Raw genomic sequence first — 17,660 nt, forward strand, 5'->3', positions numbered from 1 at the left:
AATGCCTATGGATTTAGAATGGGATGTCATAGAAGCTCCTGTAGACATTAAGTGTAGATGTCCTAGCACTATTGACCATATAGTGTATAGTACAAAGTTACTTATCTTCACCAATACCACTGATATACGATTTATGTCACAAATGCAACCAATAGTTGCTGGTTAACATCATCGATCAATACTGGAAGAGAAACCAATGGAAAAAAAAAAAAAACTATAGGAGATAACATCTTGACCTCTGCAATAAATACAATGTTTTCAACTCATGTGAGGAATTATGTTTGGTTACTCTGGGTCATATCTACAATTTGCAAAAGTTTGCACATATATTTGTATATTAATTCCGTTACAAGGACCTGCTGATAAATCAAATGTTTATGGGGACTGACTGATAGATGTACTGGGGAAAACAAAGACTAACTAGAAGAGATTGTCCCAATCGGCTCCCATCTACTCCAGAGACATAGGGATCCACGCAGATCCCAACTGGGCTTGTGCCATTATTTTTGTTTCATTGTGTCCTGTGCTGCCGGATTTCCTTTGACTTTCTGCAAGAGATGTCAGGAAGCTGCGGGACAAGATGTACTTTCCAACGCCAGCATTTAATATTGCATATGATGTAGTGGGAAGCGGGAAAAAAATTCCAAATGGGGTGAAATTGCAAAAAAAAGCTTTAAGTTTTTTATTTTTTTATTTACGACGTTCGATGTACAATAAAACTGACCGGTTACTTTTATTCTACAGGTCAGTACGAATCTGGCGATACCTTATATGTATAGTTTCTCTTGCGTTTTGATAGTGGTAAAAAAAAATGTGTACGGAGCTGTATGGGTGCTCATTGTTTGCGGGGTGATCTGAACTTTTCATTGATACTAGGGCTGCAGTAAACGATTATTTTAGTAATCGAGTATTCTATCGATTATTTTTTACGATTAATAGAGTAATCTAATAAGAAAAAAAATAATACTGTTTTCCTTTATAAAAACTCAGACGCCCTGCCATTAGCCCCCAACACCCTTTGTTCCCCACTGTGCGATCAGCCCAAGTGCATCAGTTCCCCCCAGTGCCATCAGCTCTGCCCCCTTGTGCCAGCAGCAGCTCTGCCCCCTTGTGCCAGCAGCAGCTCTGCCCCCTTGTGCCAGCAGCAGCTCTGCCCCCTTGTGCCAGCAGCAGCTCTGCCCCCTTGTGCCAGCAGCAGCTCTGCCCCCTTGTGCCAGCAGCAGCTCTGCCCCATTAGCTCTGCCCCCATTGTGCCATCAGCTCTGCCCCCATTGTGCCATCAGCTCTGCCCCCATTGTGCCATCAGCTCTGCCCCCATTGTGCCATCAGCTCTGCCCCCATTGTGCCATCAGCTCTGCCCCCATTGTGCCATCAGCTCTGTTGCCATGCTCCTCCTGACACCCGTAGTGCACAGCGTCACTGGTTTCTATGACGCTGTGCACTCCAGGCGCCTGGCCTTAGTTGCGCCCCCACCCCCTCTGTTTCATCCACCTACCTTTCCAGCAGGGGCGCTGCCGACACTCCATCGTTCTGCGCTGCTCTGCTCCTGACGTCACACAGTGCGTCGGGTCACGGCGTGCGTACGTCAGGAGGTCAGAGCAGCGCGGGACCATGGACGTACTGTGGAGTGTCTGGAGGCCGCCTGCTGGAAAGGTAAGTATTCCAAGCGCCGCAGGAGACCACGGAGCGGGAGTAATAGCAAGCGCTTCACTCCCGATCCGTGGTCACATGACACAAACGAATCTTCGATGCAAAAAATTTGCATCGAGGATTTTTTTGTGTCGAATTACTCGATTTAATCGAGTAATCGTTTCAGCCCTAATTGATACCATTCTGGGGTGTGTATGACTTTTTGATCACCTATTAAATTTTTTTGTAGAACATGAAGTGACCAAAAACTGCAAATCGGCCATTTGGACGCATGTTTGCCGTATGGGGAATATATATATAATTATTTTTTTTTTATACTATGGGCGTTTTCGCACATCGCGACACTCATGATGTGTATTTTTAAAAAAAAATTTTGTTCTTATTTTTATTTTGGGGAAAAGGATGTGATAAGATTTTTTTTTTTTTTTACACTTTATAGTTTAGCATTCATCTGATTGCTATTATCATAGACTCCAATGCACTTGCATTGGAATCTATGATGATTTTACTAATTTCCTATGGAGCCCTATTACAGGCAAGGGCTCCATAGGAAATACTATGCAGCAGCCTCCTGTCACAAAGACAGGGGCTGCTGCACACATGCTCCGGCTCCTCCGATCGCCACCGGAAGCGCGCGCTTCCGGTGTTTCACGCGCATAGGATGCCGTAGTCAGGATTGACCACGGCATTTGATGGGTTAAATGTCCGCGATCAGCATTACTGCCGGTTGCGGACATGAGTCGCGGGTGTCTGCTATAGGAAGCAGGCGGCCACCAGCAGCTATGGCGCCCGCAGTGCTCAGAAGCTGGAGCCATCTTTAAAGACCCTGCCCAGGGCGTTAAGGGGTTAAAGACCATTTATGACTTTAAGGGGTTTTCTCCATCTCGGACAATATGGGTTATGTCGCTAGGATATGCCCCCATTTTCTAAAAGGTGCAGGTCCCAGATGGGGGACCTGCACCTATCTTGTTAACGCAGCCGGCAAAGTAAAGGAAGGTGCACCGTGCATGTGCGGCTGCCCTCCATTCATTTCTATGGGGCCACCGAAAATAGTCTATTTCCATTGACCCCATAGAAATGAATGGGAGCGGTGGCCACAAAAGCAGGTTGTGCTCCCATTCATTACTATTGGGATTCCAAAAATAGCCGAGCGCGCCACTCAGCTATTTTCGGCCACCACTTTGCCAGCATCGCTTTCGGCTGCGTTTACAACATAGGTGTGAGTCCCAGAGGTGGCAATATACCCCCATTGACTGAGATGGGAATACCCCTTTAAAAAGAAGCACTCTAGCAAAAAGAAAAAAGCATATATGATGCAGCCTAAGCTATGAAAGAATAACAGGGACGATCTTGTGCATGCCGTTTTAGATAAAAGTAGGGGGGGGGGGAGTTCACATTAGCGTTAGCTATTCCGTTATTGCCTTCCTGTCGATAGGACTTTCTTTTCCGTCCTGGATAACGGAAACCAGACAGATCCATTATGCTTGCCATTAGACCTCTATTATGACAAATCAAAACGGAATGCCTCTAAAGGTCTCCGTTTTGAATTCCGTCTTACAATTCAGTTATAACAGAAAGCAATAACGGAATTGTGAACGCTGATGTGAACTCCCCCTTACGGGTTTGTCTGCCACCTCTTTGAAAGGGTTCCTCTAATTTCCCATCATGTCTCTGGTTGCCGTTACACCTAGAGGTTCTGCTTTCTCTGCAACTGCCATGTCTTTTCATTGACAGGGCCAGCAGTTTTGAGGTTTTCACTGCCTGGTCCTGTCAATAAGAGTGGAGAGGGCATAGCAGTTGCAGAGAGAGCAGATCCTCTAAGTGTAAGGGCAATGACCACCTTGGTCCTAGAGGCTCATTTGCATATATTAAAACATAATTTTTCTCAGCAATGCAGGCACATATGAATATGGGACCAACACAGATGCCTTCAGGTGCCAAGTGCACATGGAACAGGTCAACCAGGTTCATAGGTACAAATCTGCTGATAGATGCCCTTTGAAAGCAAAAGGGAGTGCGATGCTGCACTTCATAAGATACACTGGAGATTCTGCACACAGACAGACAATGTGACTCAGGGGAGCAGTTTTCAGGAGGTCAGCTACTCAGAAGAGACTGACCTCCTGTCTACACGAGAGGAAGCTCTGGACTGGTGGTCAGACTGGGATCACGTGACAGTTACCCATAAAGAAAGGGTTCAAAATGTTTGCTGGGGTGCTTTTTTTTTTTTAAAGAAACATGGCTGTCAAAATTTATACATACACTGTTAAGTCTAGTGCTGGGTCTAAGGAGGAAAGTATTTACACAGGGCACTACTAACTCCTCCGGCCCTGCACTAGGCATAACACGATGGCCTAGAGCAGGGAGAGGAAACCTCCGGAACTCCAGCTATTGTGAAACTACAACTCCCAGCATGCATACTTCCTCTGCTCTTCTCAGAAATAAAGGAGCATGCTAGGAATTTTAGTTTCACAACAGCTGTAGTGCCGAAGGTTGCTCATCCCTGGCCTAGAGAGTGTTCCTTTAGTACCTTGTACTTACAATGTTGGCGGAAGACCACTCCATAGTGATGTTAAACCCTCATGACGCGATATCTTCACAAAAGCATCCTGGAAGAGAGAAGAGAATAACCATCATTAATATGTATACACCAGAGCCAAGTCTAAGGTGTATGAGGGCACTTGAGTCACATTAAAGGGGTTGTGCCAAGTTTAAAAGTTATCCCCTATCCACTGGATAGGGGACAACTAGCTGATCGCTGGGTAGATAATGAGTAAGAAAAGGGCCGAGAACCAGTTTAAGCTGTAATCAGTACTCAACATTAACATTTGAGTGGTGCACTCGAGGACCTGAACCTTTGGTCTGAGAAAGAAATGCATATCAGCTAGTCATCCCCTATCCTTATCAAGACTGGGCCATTTACCCCCCTTCCTGATCACGGTGGTTGAGGTAATGTATGGAGCGGGCTGCTGTGGTATACGCAGCTGGTGCGGTGAACGCCGTAACGGGAAGGGGGGGGGGCACGATTCAACATTTTTTTTGTCACCTTTCACCCACAAAAAAATAAAAATAAAAAAATTATAATGAGCTCTGTGGATGGAAATATAAAAAAAAAAAGTTATAGCTGCCAGAAATTGGCACTACAAAGAAATTTAAGATTTTTTTTCGAAGGTTTTTATTTATTTTTTTTCAAAGTAGTAAAACAAATCCCTCCATAAGTGTGGTGCCGCAGAATAAGAACGTCATGTCATTTTTACCGTACAGTGAACACAGTAATGTCAAAATCCCAAAAACCTTGGTGGAATTGTGGGTTTTTTCAATTTAACCCCACAAAGAATTTTTTCCCCAGTTTTCCAATAACCGACATAGTAAATTAAAAAATAATCCTGCAAAAAATAAGCCCTCTTATGGCTATATGAACGGATTATAATATTTTTTTTTTTAAGTTATGGCTATTAGAACATTCAGAGATCGCAGCTGCATGCTAATCGTGCAGCTGCAGATCGGGTTGCCCGCTGTCAGCTTCCTGTCCCGGTGGTCAAGTGACCGCCGAGGCTGGGAGAGTGCAGGAGCTGTCGGGTCTTCCACAGACCTCGATCAGCCCTGCACTGAGGCTGTACAGTGCTGTATTATAAAATATAAGAAAAAGAACTGGATCGCACATCCTCAATACTATGCTTTTATCTAATAACGGCTTCTCAGCATAATTAACATTGCTTCTCAGCGCAATTTATCGTATACCTACCCCTATGCTGCATGCTGTACATGAGGCATTAGTATACAATTTGATCAAAAAGCATAGGCTCACTCACCGCAACAAGGTTGCTTCTTCAAATGGGACCCTATTCTAAATTTGGCGCCGCACTGCATGGCGACCACAACGCCGCAGCACCACCCCGGCAAAAAGTGCAACATCAAGTGATCAAAAAGGCGTATGTCCCACAAAATGGTACCAATAAAACTGTCACCTCGTTCCGCCAAAAATGAGCCCCTACATAAGAAAATCGCTCAAAAAAAAATATAGCTCTCAGAACATGGAGACATTAAAACATTTTTTTGTTTCAAAAATGCTATTATTCTGTTAGAGTGATATAAATAAAAAAAGTAGACATATTAGGTATCGCCACGTCCGTAACAACCAGCTCTATAAAAATATCAGATTACCCAACCCCTCGGATGAATGCCGTAAAAATAAAAAATAAATAAAATATTGAAACAGTGCTAAAAAAAAGCCATTTTTTGTCACCTTACATCACAAAAAGTGTAAAGGCAAGCGATCAAAAAGTCATGTGCACCCCAAAATAGTGCCAATCATACCGTCAGCTCATCCCGCAAAAAATTATACCCTACCTAAGACAATTGCCCAAAGAATAAAAAAAAACTATGACTCAGACTAAAACATGATTTTGTTTTGTTTAAAAAAACGATGTTATGTAAAACTTCAATTAATAAAAGTATACATATTAGGTATTGCCACATCTGTAACGACCGGTCTATAAAAATATCACATAACCTAACCCCTCAGGTGAACACCGTCAAAAAAATAAAATTATGCTAAAAAATGGTCACTTTACATCACTAAAAGTGCAACACCAAGCAATTAAAAAGGAATATGCCCCCCAAAATAGTATCAACTTATCCTGCAAAAAAAAAAATGAGACCCTACCTAAGACAAATCGAGAAGAAAGAAATGGCTCTCAGACTATGGAGACACTAAAATGATTTTTTTTGTTTTAAAAATGATATTATTGTGTAAAACTTAAATAAAAAGTACAGATATTAGGCATCGCCGCGCCCGTAAGAACCTGCTGTATAAAAATATCACATAATCTAACCTGTCAGATGAACATTGTAAATAAAAATCGGTGCCAAAACAGCTATTTTTTGTTACCTTGCCTCACAAAAAGTGTAATATAGAGCAACCAAAAGTCATATGTACCCTAAAATAGTACCGACAAAACTGCCACCTTATCCTGTAGTTTCCAAAATGGGGTCACTTTTTTGGAGTTTCTACTCTAGGGGTGCATCAGGGTGGCTTCAAATGGGACATGGTGTGTAAAAAAAAAAAAAAATAAGTCCAGCAAAATCTGCCTTCCAAAAACCATATAGCGTTCCTTTCCTTCTGCGCCCTGCCGTGTGGCCATACAGCAGTTTACAACCACATATGGGGTGTTTCTGTAAACTACAGAATCAGGGCAATAAATATTGTGCTTTGTTTGGCTGTTAACCCTTGCTTTGTTAGCGGGGAAAAAAAAAAAAAAAAAAAAAAAAAAAAAAAAAAAAGATTAAAATGGAAAATCTGCCAAAAAAGTGAAATTATATCTCCATTTTCTATTAATTCTTGTGGGTTAACAACATTTGTAAAAATCAGTTTTGAATACCTTGAGGGGTGTATTTTCTAAAAATGTGGTAATTTTTGGGTGGTTTCCATTATGTAAGCCTCACAAAGTGACTTCAGACCTGAACTGGTTCTTAAAAAGTGGGTTTTGGAAATTTTCTGAAACATTTCAAGATTTGCTTCTAAACTTCTAAGCCTTGTAACATCCCCAAAAAATAAAATTACATACAAAAAATTATCCAAAACATGAAGTAGACATATGTGGAATGTAAAGTAATAACTATTTTTGGAGCTATTACTATCTATTATAAAAATAGGAAAAATGTTAATTTGCTAATTTTTCTAAATTTTTGGTAAATTTTGTATTTTTTTTATATAATTTAAAATGACATTTTTTTTTTTACTCCATTTTACCAGTGTCATGAAGTACAATATGTGATGAGAAAATCTCAGAATGGCCTGGATAAGTAAGTTCGTTTTAAAGTTTTTGCCACATAAAGTGACACGTCAGATTTGCAAAAAATGGCCCCGATGTAAAGTGATTAATATTGTGTTCCCTCTCGGTTATGGTCATTTAGCTATAGGGAATACATACTGGTAGTTTATGGTGGACAGGGCAGGGCTAGAAGCATCACTTTTTTTTATTCGTTATTATTGTTTTTGTCACTTTGTGCCCCCCATAAGATCATACAAGACCTTTGGGGGACAATATAACGTTCCACTTATTTACATATTAGCCCCAGTGCATCGAAAAGATATTCTGGGTCTGCTAGGAACCAGCAGCACATGCAGTCACTCGGGACACTGAAGCAGGACTGGCGCTCCCTTGTTGAGCATAGTGTTTACAGCGATGGAGAAGGCAGGGACATCTCTGCCTGATCTACGGGGAGCCCACTGGCTTCTGTGTGATCAGCACAGCATTAGTCTAATCTACTATCCCTGCTATTCATACCACAACAGAATAGCCATACCCCATTATATATAACCATACTTACCAGTGTGCCGTGGAAGTGGTTGGGTGTTCTATACCAGGTACTACACGCTGTAGCATGCTGACACACAAAGAGATGATCCATGAGACCATTACAGTACAGGAAACAGCGCCCTGGGTGGGTTATAAAGAAAAGACGGGTAAGAGGGCGAGATGGGAGCAGAATTAAGCGCGGTATATAGTGAGGGTGAGGGCTATGAAACTGCCTCAGAGTAAAACTGGCTCCTTCCCGTTGCAACCAATTACCGAGAAGCTTTCATTTGTTAGCCTGTTTGTTAAAAAAGAAAGCTGTGCTGTGATTGGTTGCTATGGGCAACAAACAGTTTCTCTTTTAGACAAGGGTCACTAATCTGCTGTATGTTAGTAAATGGGCTGGAGCTTGTAAGCAGTTTTAGTTTACAGGGCAGGGGAGGAACAGGGTCACCGCACCACGCTCTGACTACTTAGGGGCCCTCCACCATTAATAAATATGGCTGATTCAGGTGGAAGGGGGAGGGGTGCAGTTATAACAAATCAAAACCATATGGATGGGATATTATGTCCTCATCCCAAATCCACAGGCACAGCTAAACGCCTACCCCCACAATACCGCCGTCTGTAGAGTACACGGAGGCCAATGACATGCAGAACACAACTTCAAAGAGCAACTGAGAAAACACTAAAATGTACACATTACCCGGAGCTTCGGGGTCAAGGATGTACTCACATGTGGGGTGGCGCAAGGGGGGTGCCCGGGGAAGAGACTTTACAGACATTACTGCAACACAAGAGGAATAAATGAGGAACCAGAACAAAATGGTGTATGCCATTTGTATTGTGTGGCTACAAATACAGTACATACAGGTAGGTACATCGTGCTGACAGGGGGTGCGGTAATTAGCTGCGACTGCAGGAAGCGCAAGGGGTTAATATAACATAGAAATGTGTGCTATACGGCCGTTACTAGCGGGGCGGCTGCAGATTAGTAGTGAAGGGATGACATGCGGCCAGGAATTAGAGAACGTCAAGAGTTAATGCAAGACTTGTGCTATTAAAAGACATAGGACAGGCAAAACATGCCACTGTTTTACCCGGAGCGTTCCTTTAAGGGATTGTACAGAATTATGATAACATGGCTGCTTTCTCCCAAATACAGCGCCATACCTGTCCACAGTTTGTGCCTGGTATTGCAGCCCATTTCTTTCAGTGAAGTCAAGCTGCAATACCAAATCCAACGAGATGGGTGGCGCTGTTTTTAGAAGAAAGCATCCATGCTTTTAAAGTCCAGTACCTGCTCTTTAAAAGGGGTATTCCGATTGTGATAAGTTATCAATTATCCACAGAACAGGGGATAACTATTAGATAGGTGGGTCCTACCACTGGGACCTACACCAATCACAAGAACTAAGACCTACTCCACCATGGACCCCTTGGGTCTTCGCCGAAATCTACAAAGTGACAGGTTGAGCACACACGCACTACCACTACATTTATGTCTATTGGAGTTCCAGAGACAACCGAGTACAGTGCCAAAGATAGAGGACAACTTGTCACAACTGGAATATCCCTTTAAATGGGTTTTCTGCTCTTTACTACTGATGACCTAGCCTCAAGATATATTAAATCTATAGTAAATAGTGGACAACCCTTTTAAAGGGGTTGTCTCATCATGGACAATGGGGGCATATCGCTAGGATATGCCCCCACTGTCTTATAGGTGCGGGTCCCAGCATTGAGAACGGAGCACGCAAGGTGGTGGCTGGAGGACTCCGGTCCGGCCACCACCAAGCCGGCTCCCCATAGAAGTGAATGGGAGTGAACCACGCATGCGCGGCCCCCGCTCCCATTAATTTCTATGAGGCCGACAGAGGACACAGGCAGCACCAATCACCACACTACACTACACCCCCCCCCCCGTCACTTATTAACCCCTGATCACCCCATATAGACTCACTGATCACCCCCCTGTAAGGCTCCATTCAGACGTCCGTATGTGTTTTGCGGATCCGCAAAACACAGACTCCGGCAATGTGCTTTCCGCATTTTGCAGATTCGCACATTGCCAGAACTATATAGAAAATGCCTTTTCTTGTCCGCAATTGCGGACAAGAATAGGACATGTTCTATAGGCTCTACAAAAAACGCAGTGTTTGCCCGATCAGGCCTGATCTTGTGCGCACACTTGCGTTCAGTCCGCCCCACCGCAGTGACCGAATTTTTTTTTTTTTCTGATCACTGCAAAAACACTGTAAAATCGCTGCGGCGCTATAAAGATCACTTTTGAGGGGCATGGCGAGTTCATAGAAGATTTTTTTTTTGTCACAAGTTAGCAGAAATTGTGAGAAAAAAAACGAACAAAGTCTCATATTCCACTAACTTGTGACAAAAAATAAAATCTTACATGAACTCACTATACCCCTCACGGAATCCAAATGCGTAAAAATGCCCTGTGAAATCCTAAAGGTACTCGTTGGACTTTCGGCTCCTTTGCGCATCTTGTCTGCAAAAAGGTGTCACACATGTGGTATCGCCGTACTCAGGAGAAGTAGGAAAATGTGTATTGGGGTGTATTTTTATATATACCCATACTGGGTGAGAGGAATATCTCTGTAAATTGACAACCTTGTATAAAAATTTAAAAAAAAAAAAAAAAAAAAAAGAAAAAAGTAAAAAGTTGTCATTTACAGAGATATTTCTCACACACAGTATGGGTATATGTAAAATTACACCCCAAAACGCATTGCCCAACTTCTTCTGAGTACGGCGATACCACATGTGTGACACTTTTTTGCAGCCAAGATGCGCAAAGGGGCCCAAATTCCAATGAGTACTTTTAGGATTTCACAGGGCATTTTTACGCATTTGGATTCCAAACTACTTCTCACGCTTTAGGGCCCCTAAAATGCAAGGGCAGTATAAATACCCCACAAGTGACCCCATTTTAGAAAGAAGACACCCCAAGGTATTCCGTGAGGGGTATGGTGAGTTCATGTAAAATTTTATTTTTTGTCACAAGTTAGTGGAATATGAGACTTTGTAAGAAAAAAATAAAAAATTAAATTCCATTTCCGCTAACTTGTGACAAAAAATAAAAAAACTTCCATGAACTCACTATGCCCATCAGCAAATACCTTAGGGTGTCTACTTTCCAAAATGGGGTCATTTGTGGGGTGTTTCTACTGTCTGGGCATTGTAGAACCTCAGGAATCATGACAGGTGCTCAGAAAATCTAAGTGCGTAAATTAATTTTTTTGCACCATAGTTTGTAAACGCTATAACTTTTACCCAAACCAATAAATATACACTTATTGCATTTTTTTTTTTTTATCAAAGACATGTAGAACAATAAATTTAGAGAAAAATTTATATATAGATGTCGTTTTAAAAAAAAATATTTACAACTGAAAGTGAAAAATGTCATTTTTTTTGCAAAAATTTCGTTAAATTTTGATTAATAACAAAAAAAAGTTAAAATGTCAGCAGCAATGAAATACCACCAAATGAAAGCTCTATTAGTGAGAAGAAAAGGAGGTAAAATTCATTTGGGTGGTAAGTTGTATGACCGAGCAATAAACCGTGAAAGTAGTGTAGGTCAGAAGTGTAAAAAGTGGCCTGGTCATTAAGGGGGTTTAAGCTAGGGGAGCTGAGGTGGTTAAGTAGCTATAGTACAGAGAATGCACACATTAAAGGGTTTCTATCACTTCATATGACATAATTAGCTGTCAGACACTAGCGATCTGCTAGTGTCTGCTCTGGCCAACCATCCTACTATAATCACTTGTGGGGCAGCGGTTTTGCTAAAAAACTAACTTTTATAAATATGCTAATGAGCCTCTAGGTGCTATGTGGGCGTCATTAGCACCTAGAGGCTCCGTCTACCTTCATACACAGCCGCCGCCCAGCGCGTCCCTCCAGCCCGCCCATGTCCTCCTCCGTGTGACGCAGCGGCCGAATTCTCGCGCATGCGCCGTGCGCGGCTGTATTCGGCGCATTTGAAATGTGAGCTCGGAGCGATCAGACATTCAATGCGCATGCGCCGAATACATCCGCGCATGCGCATTGAATGTCTGACCGCTCCGAGCTCAGACATCTCAAATGCGCCGAATACAGCCGCGCACGGCGCATGCGCGAGAATTCGGCCGCTGCGTCACACGGAGGAGGACATGGGCGGGCTGGAGGGACGCGCTGGGCGGCGGCTGTGTATGAAGGTAGACGGAGCCTCTAGGTGCTAATGACGCCCACATAGCACCTAGAGGCTCATTAGCATATTTATAAAAGTTAGTTTTTTAGCAAAACCGCTGCCCCACAAGTGATTATAGTAGGATGGCTGGCCAGAGCAGACACTAGCAGATCGCTAGTGTCTGACAGCTAATTATGTCATACCAAGTGATAGAAACCCTTTAACAATGAGGACCCCAAGCTGAGACCTCAAAGACCCACTTGTACGCAGATTGTCTAATCATTCAATTCTATTTTAGGCCTCTTTCACACTTGCGTTGTCCGGATCCGGCGTGTACTCCACTTGCCGGAATTACACTCCGGATCCGGAAAAACGCAAGTGTACTGAAAGCATTTGAAGACGGAACCGTCTTCCAAATGCGTTCAGTGTTACTATGGCACCCAGGACGCTATTAAAGTCCTGGCTGCCATAGTAGGAGCGGGGAGCGGGGGAGCGGTATACTTACAGTCCGTGCGGCTCCCGGGGCGCTCCAGAATGACGTCAGAGCGCCCCATGCGCATGGATGACGTGATCCATGCGATCACGTGATCCATGCGCTTGGGGCGCCCTGACGTCACTCTGGAGCGCCCGGGGAGCCGCACGGACGGTAAGTACACTGCTCCCCCGCTCCCCACTACACTTACCATGGCTGTCAGGACTTTAGCGTCCCGGCAGCCATGGTAACCACTCTGAAAAAGCTAAATGTCGGCTCCGGCAATGCGCCGAAACGACGTTTAGCTTAAGGCCGGATCCGGATCAATGCCTTCCAATGGGCATTAATTCCGGATCCGGCCTTGCGGCAAGTGTTCCGGATTTTTGGCCGGAGCAAAAAGCGCAGCATGCTGCGGTATTTTCTCCGGCCAACAAACGTTCCGTACCGGAACTGAAGACATCCTGATGCATCCTGAACGGATTACTCTCCATTCAGAATGCATTAGGATAATCCTGATCAGGATTCTTCCGGCATAGAGCCCCGACGACGGAACTCTATGCCGGAAGACAATAACGCAGGTGTGAAAGAGCCCTTAGCTACATAAAGCTTATTCCTTGCAAAAAGAAAAGTTACAGATCTCTGATTGTTGTCACAGAACAGAATGATTTTTGTTCACATCTGGAGGTAGAAATGTTGTCCTGACCATGTCCCACATGCACAGCTCAGTACGGGGTACCTGAATCTTCCCCGTATCGAGTCACGCATGTGTAGCAGTTGGACAGGATCAGGATGGGTTTTCAACCCTGGTTCAAAACATGTTTTCATTCACTGACAGCAAGCTAAGATTTTGACAAAAGTGAGGAATTGATACATAAAAAAAAAAAAAAAGTTAGAACACTGAAAAACCTTGCCTTCTACCATTATTCTTATATACATAAAACCTGAAACTAGATCACACAGAGCATGCCTAATATAAAACAAGAGGGTAGGTACTAAACTAGGGTAAGTACTGCTACTTATCACTCTCCAGTCCCTGCACTGAAAGTTGCTCCCGTGGATAAATGCAAAAGTAAGGGGCGCTGCCAAAAAAGCGTATTGAGGGTTTGAAGCACATGTAGTACGGGTGGAGAACCATCATCCATGGTGGGTTAGTAGGAAGATCAGCATAAAGGGGAGCACTACCTTTGGAGAATGGTTTCTTTTGTGACTGCAGTCGGATCTTCACAACGTCTAGAGGAGTCACTGCGGATAACCAGGAGGGGGAAAAGCAGGTGACATACGGGCAAACACAAGTCACTTCCACTCCCCACCACCACTACTACATCACCACTGGACCATACCAAAGAGTGAGGTGAGAAGAGCACCGGTTCCTGAGGCTATTATTTGTTGCAGTGGGGTGATCCCACACCGGGAGGCGCCGAGGTCCTCCACTGCCATCCCTGCCATGGGTTATGCTTCAGGGGGAATCTAGGGGAAAAATAAAAAGGAGGGGGGGAGGGAAAAAAAAGAAAAAAAAAAAAAAAAAAGAAAAAAAAAGAAGATAGGAGAGACAGCAGAAGAAAAATACATTTCCAAGAGGCAGAGAGCCCTCACTGCCTGCTCCCCCCTTATCTGTTCACACCCTGGGGCAGGCGTGGCGCCATTACAGCGCACTGATAAAGCTGAACTGCCACTTACCTGGTGCCTGATGGAAGAAGGCTCACAGTCTCCCCCTGCTGGGTGATGGGTGATAAGCAGCATATTCACAGTGACTGCTGGAGACACAGATCATTCAGGAGTGTAATAGTTACATGTTACATAAAGCCATGCCATGCACCGCTATTAGCACGCCATTTTAAGTGCTCGGCCCACGTGTCACATGGGACAAGTGTAGTAACTAGACACTGCCACGACAAAACTAAAAGCAAATAAGTAGGTCAAATACTAAATACTATATATATATATATATATATATATATATATATATATATATACATACACACACACACACACACATTACATACAGTATATAATGCACACCTGACTACAGAGATGCTATACACACACACACACAGTATTTTAGATCTGCCCCTTTATATGCACAAAATTATAACAGAATACAAAATCCAAAGCCAGGCTGCAACCTGACTAATGTGGAACTACAACCCCCAGCAGCTTGCTGCTATTGGAGCATGCTGGGTCTTGTAGTTCTGCAGCAGCAGGCTGAAAAGCACCGTTATACGGACAGGATGCTGGACAGGTAGGGCTCATACATGAGCTATGCGGAAACTTCTTCACACACGTCTGTCGTGACAGCACACCCAGCCACACATATTGACGTCTCACCTGCGGCCCCTTCCCCATTGGGGTCTTAGTAGGACCCGGCATCTTCGGGGCCACATCCCGCACTGTCTCCAGCAGCTCTTTGCTGGGCCAAACCGGTTTCTGATCACAACAACATGTCAATCAAGTTAAACCACGCCTGCTGGGCGGAGCCACATAAACGCTAGCGTGCAGTAGGCGGGAGGGCAAGGCAATCAAACTCAAACCACGCCCACTTGGAGGACGCGTCAGCCTTGGCTCCCAGCATGCACCGGGAGAGAGAAGGCGTTTCGGGGTTACCTTTCACCCAGTTCTCGGTGGCTGCTGCACATGGAGTTATAAAACCTATTACTCAGAGGCTGAGCTCGGTATGCCAGGAATAAAGATAATGAGGGGGAAGTAGGTCACTAGCAGGTGGCATTACCTGCTGAAGTAAGGGCGAACCTATAGGCATACTCACAGCTACGTGTCCTCGCTCAAAAGAGTGCCAGCCATGTTGGCACCAGAAATATCTGTAATGCACCCAGTGCCAGCCACACTGGTACCAGTAACAGCTGCAGTGCCAGCCACTGTAGATAAAAGTAATAGCTGCAGTGCCCTAATGCCAACCACAGTGGCACCAGTAACAGCCTCACTTTGCCCAGTGGCAGCAAACATGTATTTTTTGCTTTAGAGAAGCAATTCTTTCCCAGTATTGCTTCTAGAGAAGTATACTGTGCTTTGCAGTGCACCATATGGCGAAGTATTGAGGACCTACAGCTCATATTGCAAAATTTGGCAAAACACCACATTTTGATGATTTTTCTCTAGAAAATGCACCTCAGAGTGTAAATAAATGACTAGCCTGGACACATGCAGCCTGTGAACCACAGAGAGGAATGGATTGAAAGGGAGGGAAGACTTTCTGTGGGTCCACTCCTAGCTTTGGCCCTAAAACCACATGTGTGATTCCATCCTAAGGCTACATAGAAAGGCCATATGTATTTTGCAGTCTGCAAACCACAAATCCACAAAATACGGATGCCTGCCGTGTGCATCCTGCACTTTTCTCAGTTCCTATTATAGAAATGGATATGCTTGTCTGCCACATGGAAAAGAATAGGACATATTCTATAATTTGCAGAACGGATGCGAACAGCAGACAAATAAAATCCATCTGCGTTTTTGCGGCCTCATAGGAATGAATGGGTCTGCCTGTGATCCGCAAATAATGTGGATTGGACGCGGACCGAGAATATGGTCGTGCGCAAGAGGCCTTAATACAGACCCATGGGGGCTCTGATTGTTGCTGTACATGACACTACATTGTGTGTGACCCCTTACTACAGTCTCCATGTGAGGAGATCTTTTGCCAAAAGTGGTATCTAAAAAATAGGGGTCATTTATTAGAACCTTCTACACAAAGAAGCTGGCAAAAAAAGTTGCATGGCCCTCGTTTGCGGCTTTAAATTTAGGTGCACACAGTTTTTATGCCCCCCTCACCACTGAGGAGTGGCAAGGGCATGGTGGATGCGGGGCCATCAGCCCTGGCAAAATTCACTATAATTTATGCCAGTTTCTTTGGCTTAAATGACGACTGAAGTCTACTTCAGCCAGGACCTGTAGTAAATTTCAGTCTAGGCGCACAGACTGCCGGAGGATGTCCCTAATTTATAAAGAGGATTGTACTGCAGTTGAAGTCCCCTAGTGGGAAAAAAAAAAAGTTTCAAGTAAAAAAAATAAAACAGAGCCCCTCTTCCCTCTTCAAGCGATTTACTATTGAATTTTTTTTTTAAATAGACATATTAGGTACTGTCGCATCTATAACGACCGGTGTAACGTTACATTACCCTACTTCATGAGATTTCCCTACCTCGTCATTTCCGGTCGCACCGGAAATGACGTGAGGAGGTGTGCCGCAGTTGTGCCGATCTGCGCAGGCGCAAAACAACGGTTTAGGGAAATCTCACAGCGGAGTTCAGCTGGACACCGGGACACTGCGCATGCGCCGGAGAGCCTCACCAGCCTTAGGGTAGGGAAAAATTACGGTCCAGTGCGCAAGCGCCGAGGGTAGTATAACTGGCCATTGCGCAAGCGCTGCTAACCCTTTGCTGAAGCTATTCTCATATGAGCTGGTTCTTGATTGTTCTCTTATAGTGCTTACTGCAAGTTGGAAAACCTATTTACTATGTTCTGTAGTTAGCCGCGCTTGCGCACTGGCCCGTAATTTTTCCCTACCCTAAGGCTGGTGAGGCTTTCCGGCGCATGCGCAGTGTCCCGGTGTCCAGCTGAACTCCGCTGTGAGATTTCCCTAAACCGTCGTTTTGCACCTGCGCAGATCGGCACAACTCCAGCACACCTCCTCACGTCATTTCCGGTGCGATCGGAAGTGACGAGGTACGGAAATCTCACAAAGTAGGGTAATGTAACGTTACACCGGCTCTATAAAAACATCACATGATCTACCATGTCAGGGGAATGGCAGAAAAAAAAAGTGTCAGAAGAGTCATTTTTCGGCACCTCGCTCCACAAAATACATTGAAAAGTTATATGTATGCCAAAATGGTATCAATGAAAACATCAACTCATAATGAAAAAAATGACCCCTCACACAAGACCATCACCAGGAAAAAAAAAAAAGGACCTCAGAAAATGGCAACGCAAAAACATGATTTTTTTTTTTTTTTTTTACCAAAAATGCTTTTATTAGACATATTAGGTATCTCTGTGTCTGTAATGGCCGACTCTATAAAAATATCACATGATCTAT

The 17,660-nt window shown here is 44.1% G+C and overlaps 1 protein-coding gene across 3 annotated transcripts in view; it reads right to left on the reverse strand.

Annotated features, from left to right (window-relative positions):
* Positions 1-15,057, reverse strand: part of SLC25A39 (solute carrier family 25 member 39) — a 36,961-nt gene extending 21,904 nt beyond the window's left edge. The window contains exons 1-7 of one of the 3 annotated variants that reach the window (XM_040434689.1): positions 14,936-15,057; positions 14,288-14,361; positions 13,951-14,077; positions 13,793-13,852; positions 8,686-8,736; positions 7,984-8,093; positions 4,192-4,259 (exon numbers count right to left, since the gene is read on the reverse strand). In XM_040434689.1, coding sequence (XP_040290623.1) covers positions 4,192-4,259; positions 7,984-8,093; positions 8,686-8,736; positions 13,793-13,852; positions 13,951-14,056 — 395 coding nt within the window. In that variant the 5' untranslated portion in view covers positions 14,057-14,077; positions 14,288-14,361; positions 14,936-15,057. Of the gene's footprint in view, positions 1-4,191; positions 4,260-7,983; positions 8,094-8,685; positions 8,737-13,792; positions 13,853-13,950; positions 14,078-14,287; positions 14,365-14,935 lie in introns of all 3 variants that reach the window. The other 2 variants (XM_040434688.1, XM_040434690.1) reach the window with 2 other exon arrangements.
* Between the last annotated feature and the right edge of the window lie 2,603 nt (positions 15,058-17,660).

The sequence above is a fragment of the Bufo bufo genome, chromosome 6 (assembly GCF_905171765.1).
Source record: "Bufo bufo chromosome 6, aBufBuf1.1, whole genome shotgun sequence".
NCBI classification, from domain to species: domain Eukaryota; kingdom Metazoa; phylum Chordata; class Amphibia; order Anura; family Bufonidae; genus Bufo; species Bufo bufo.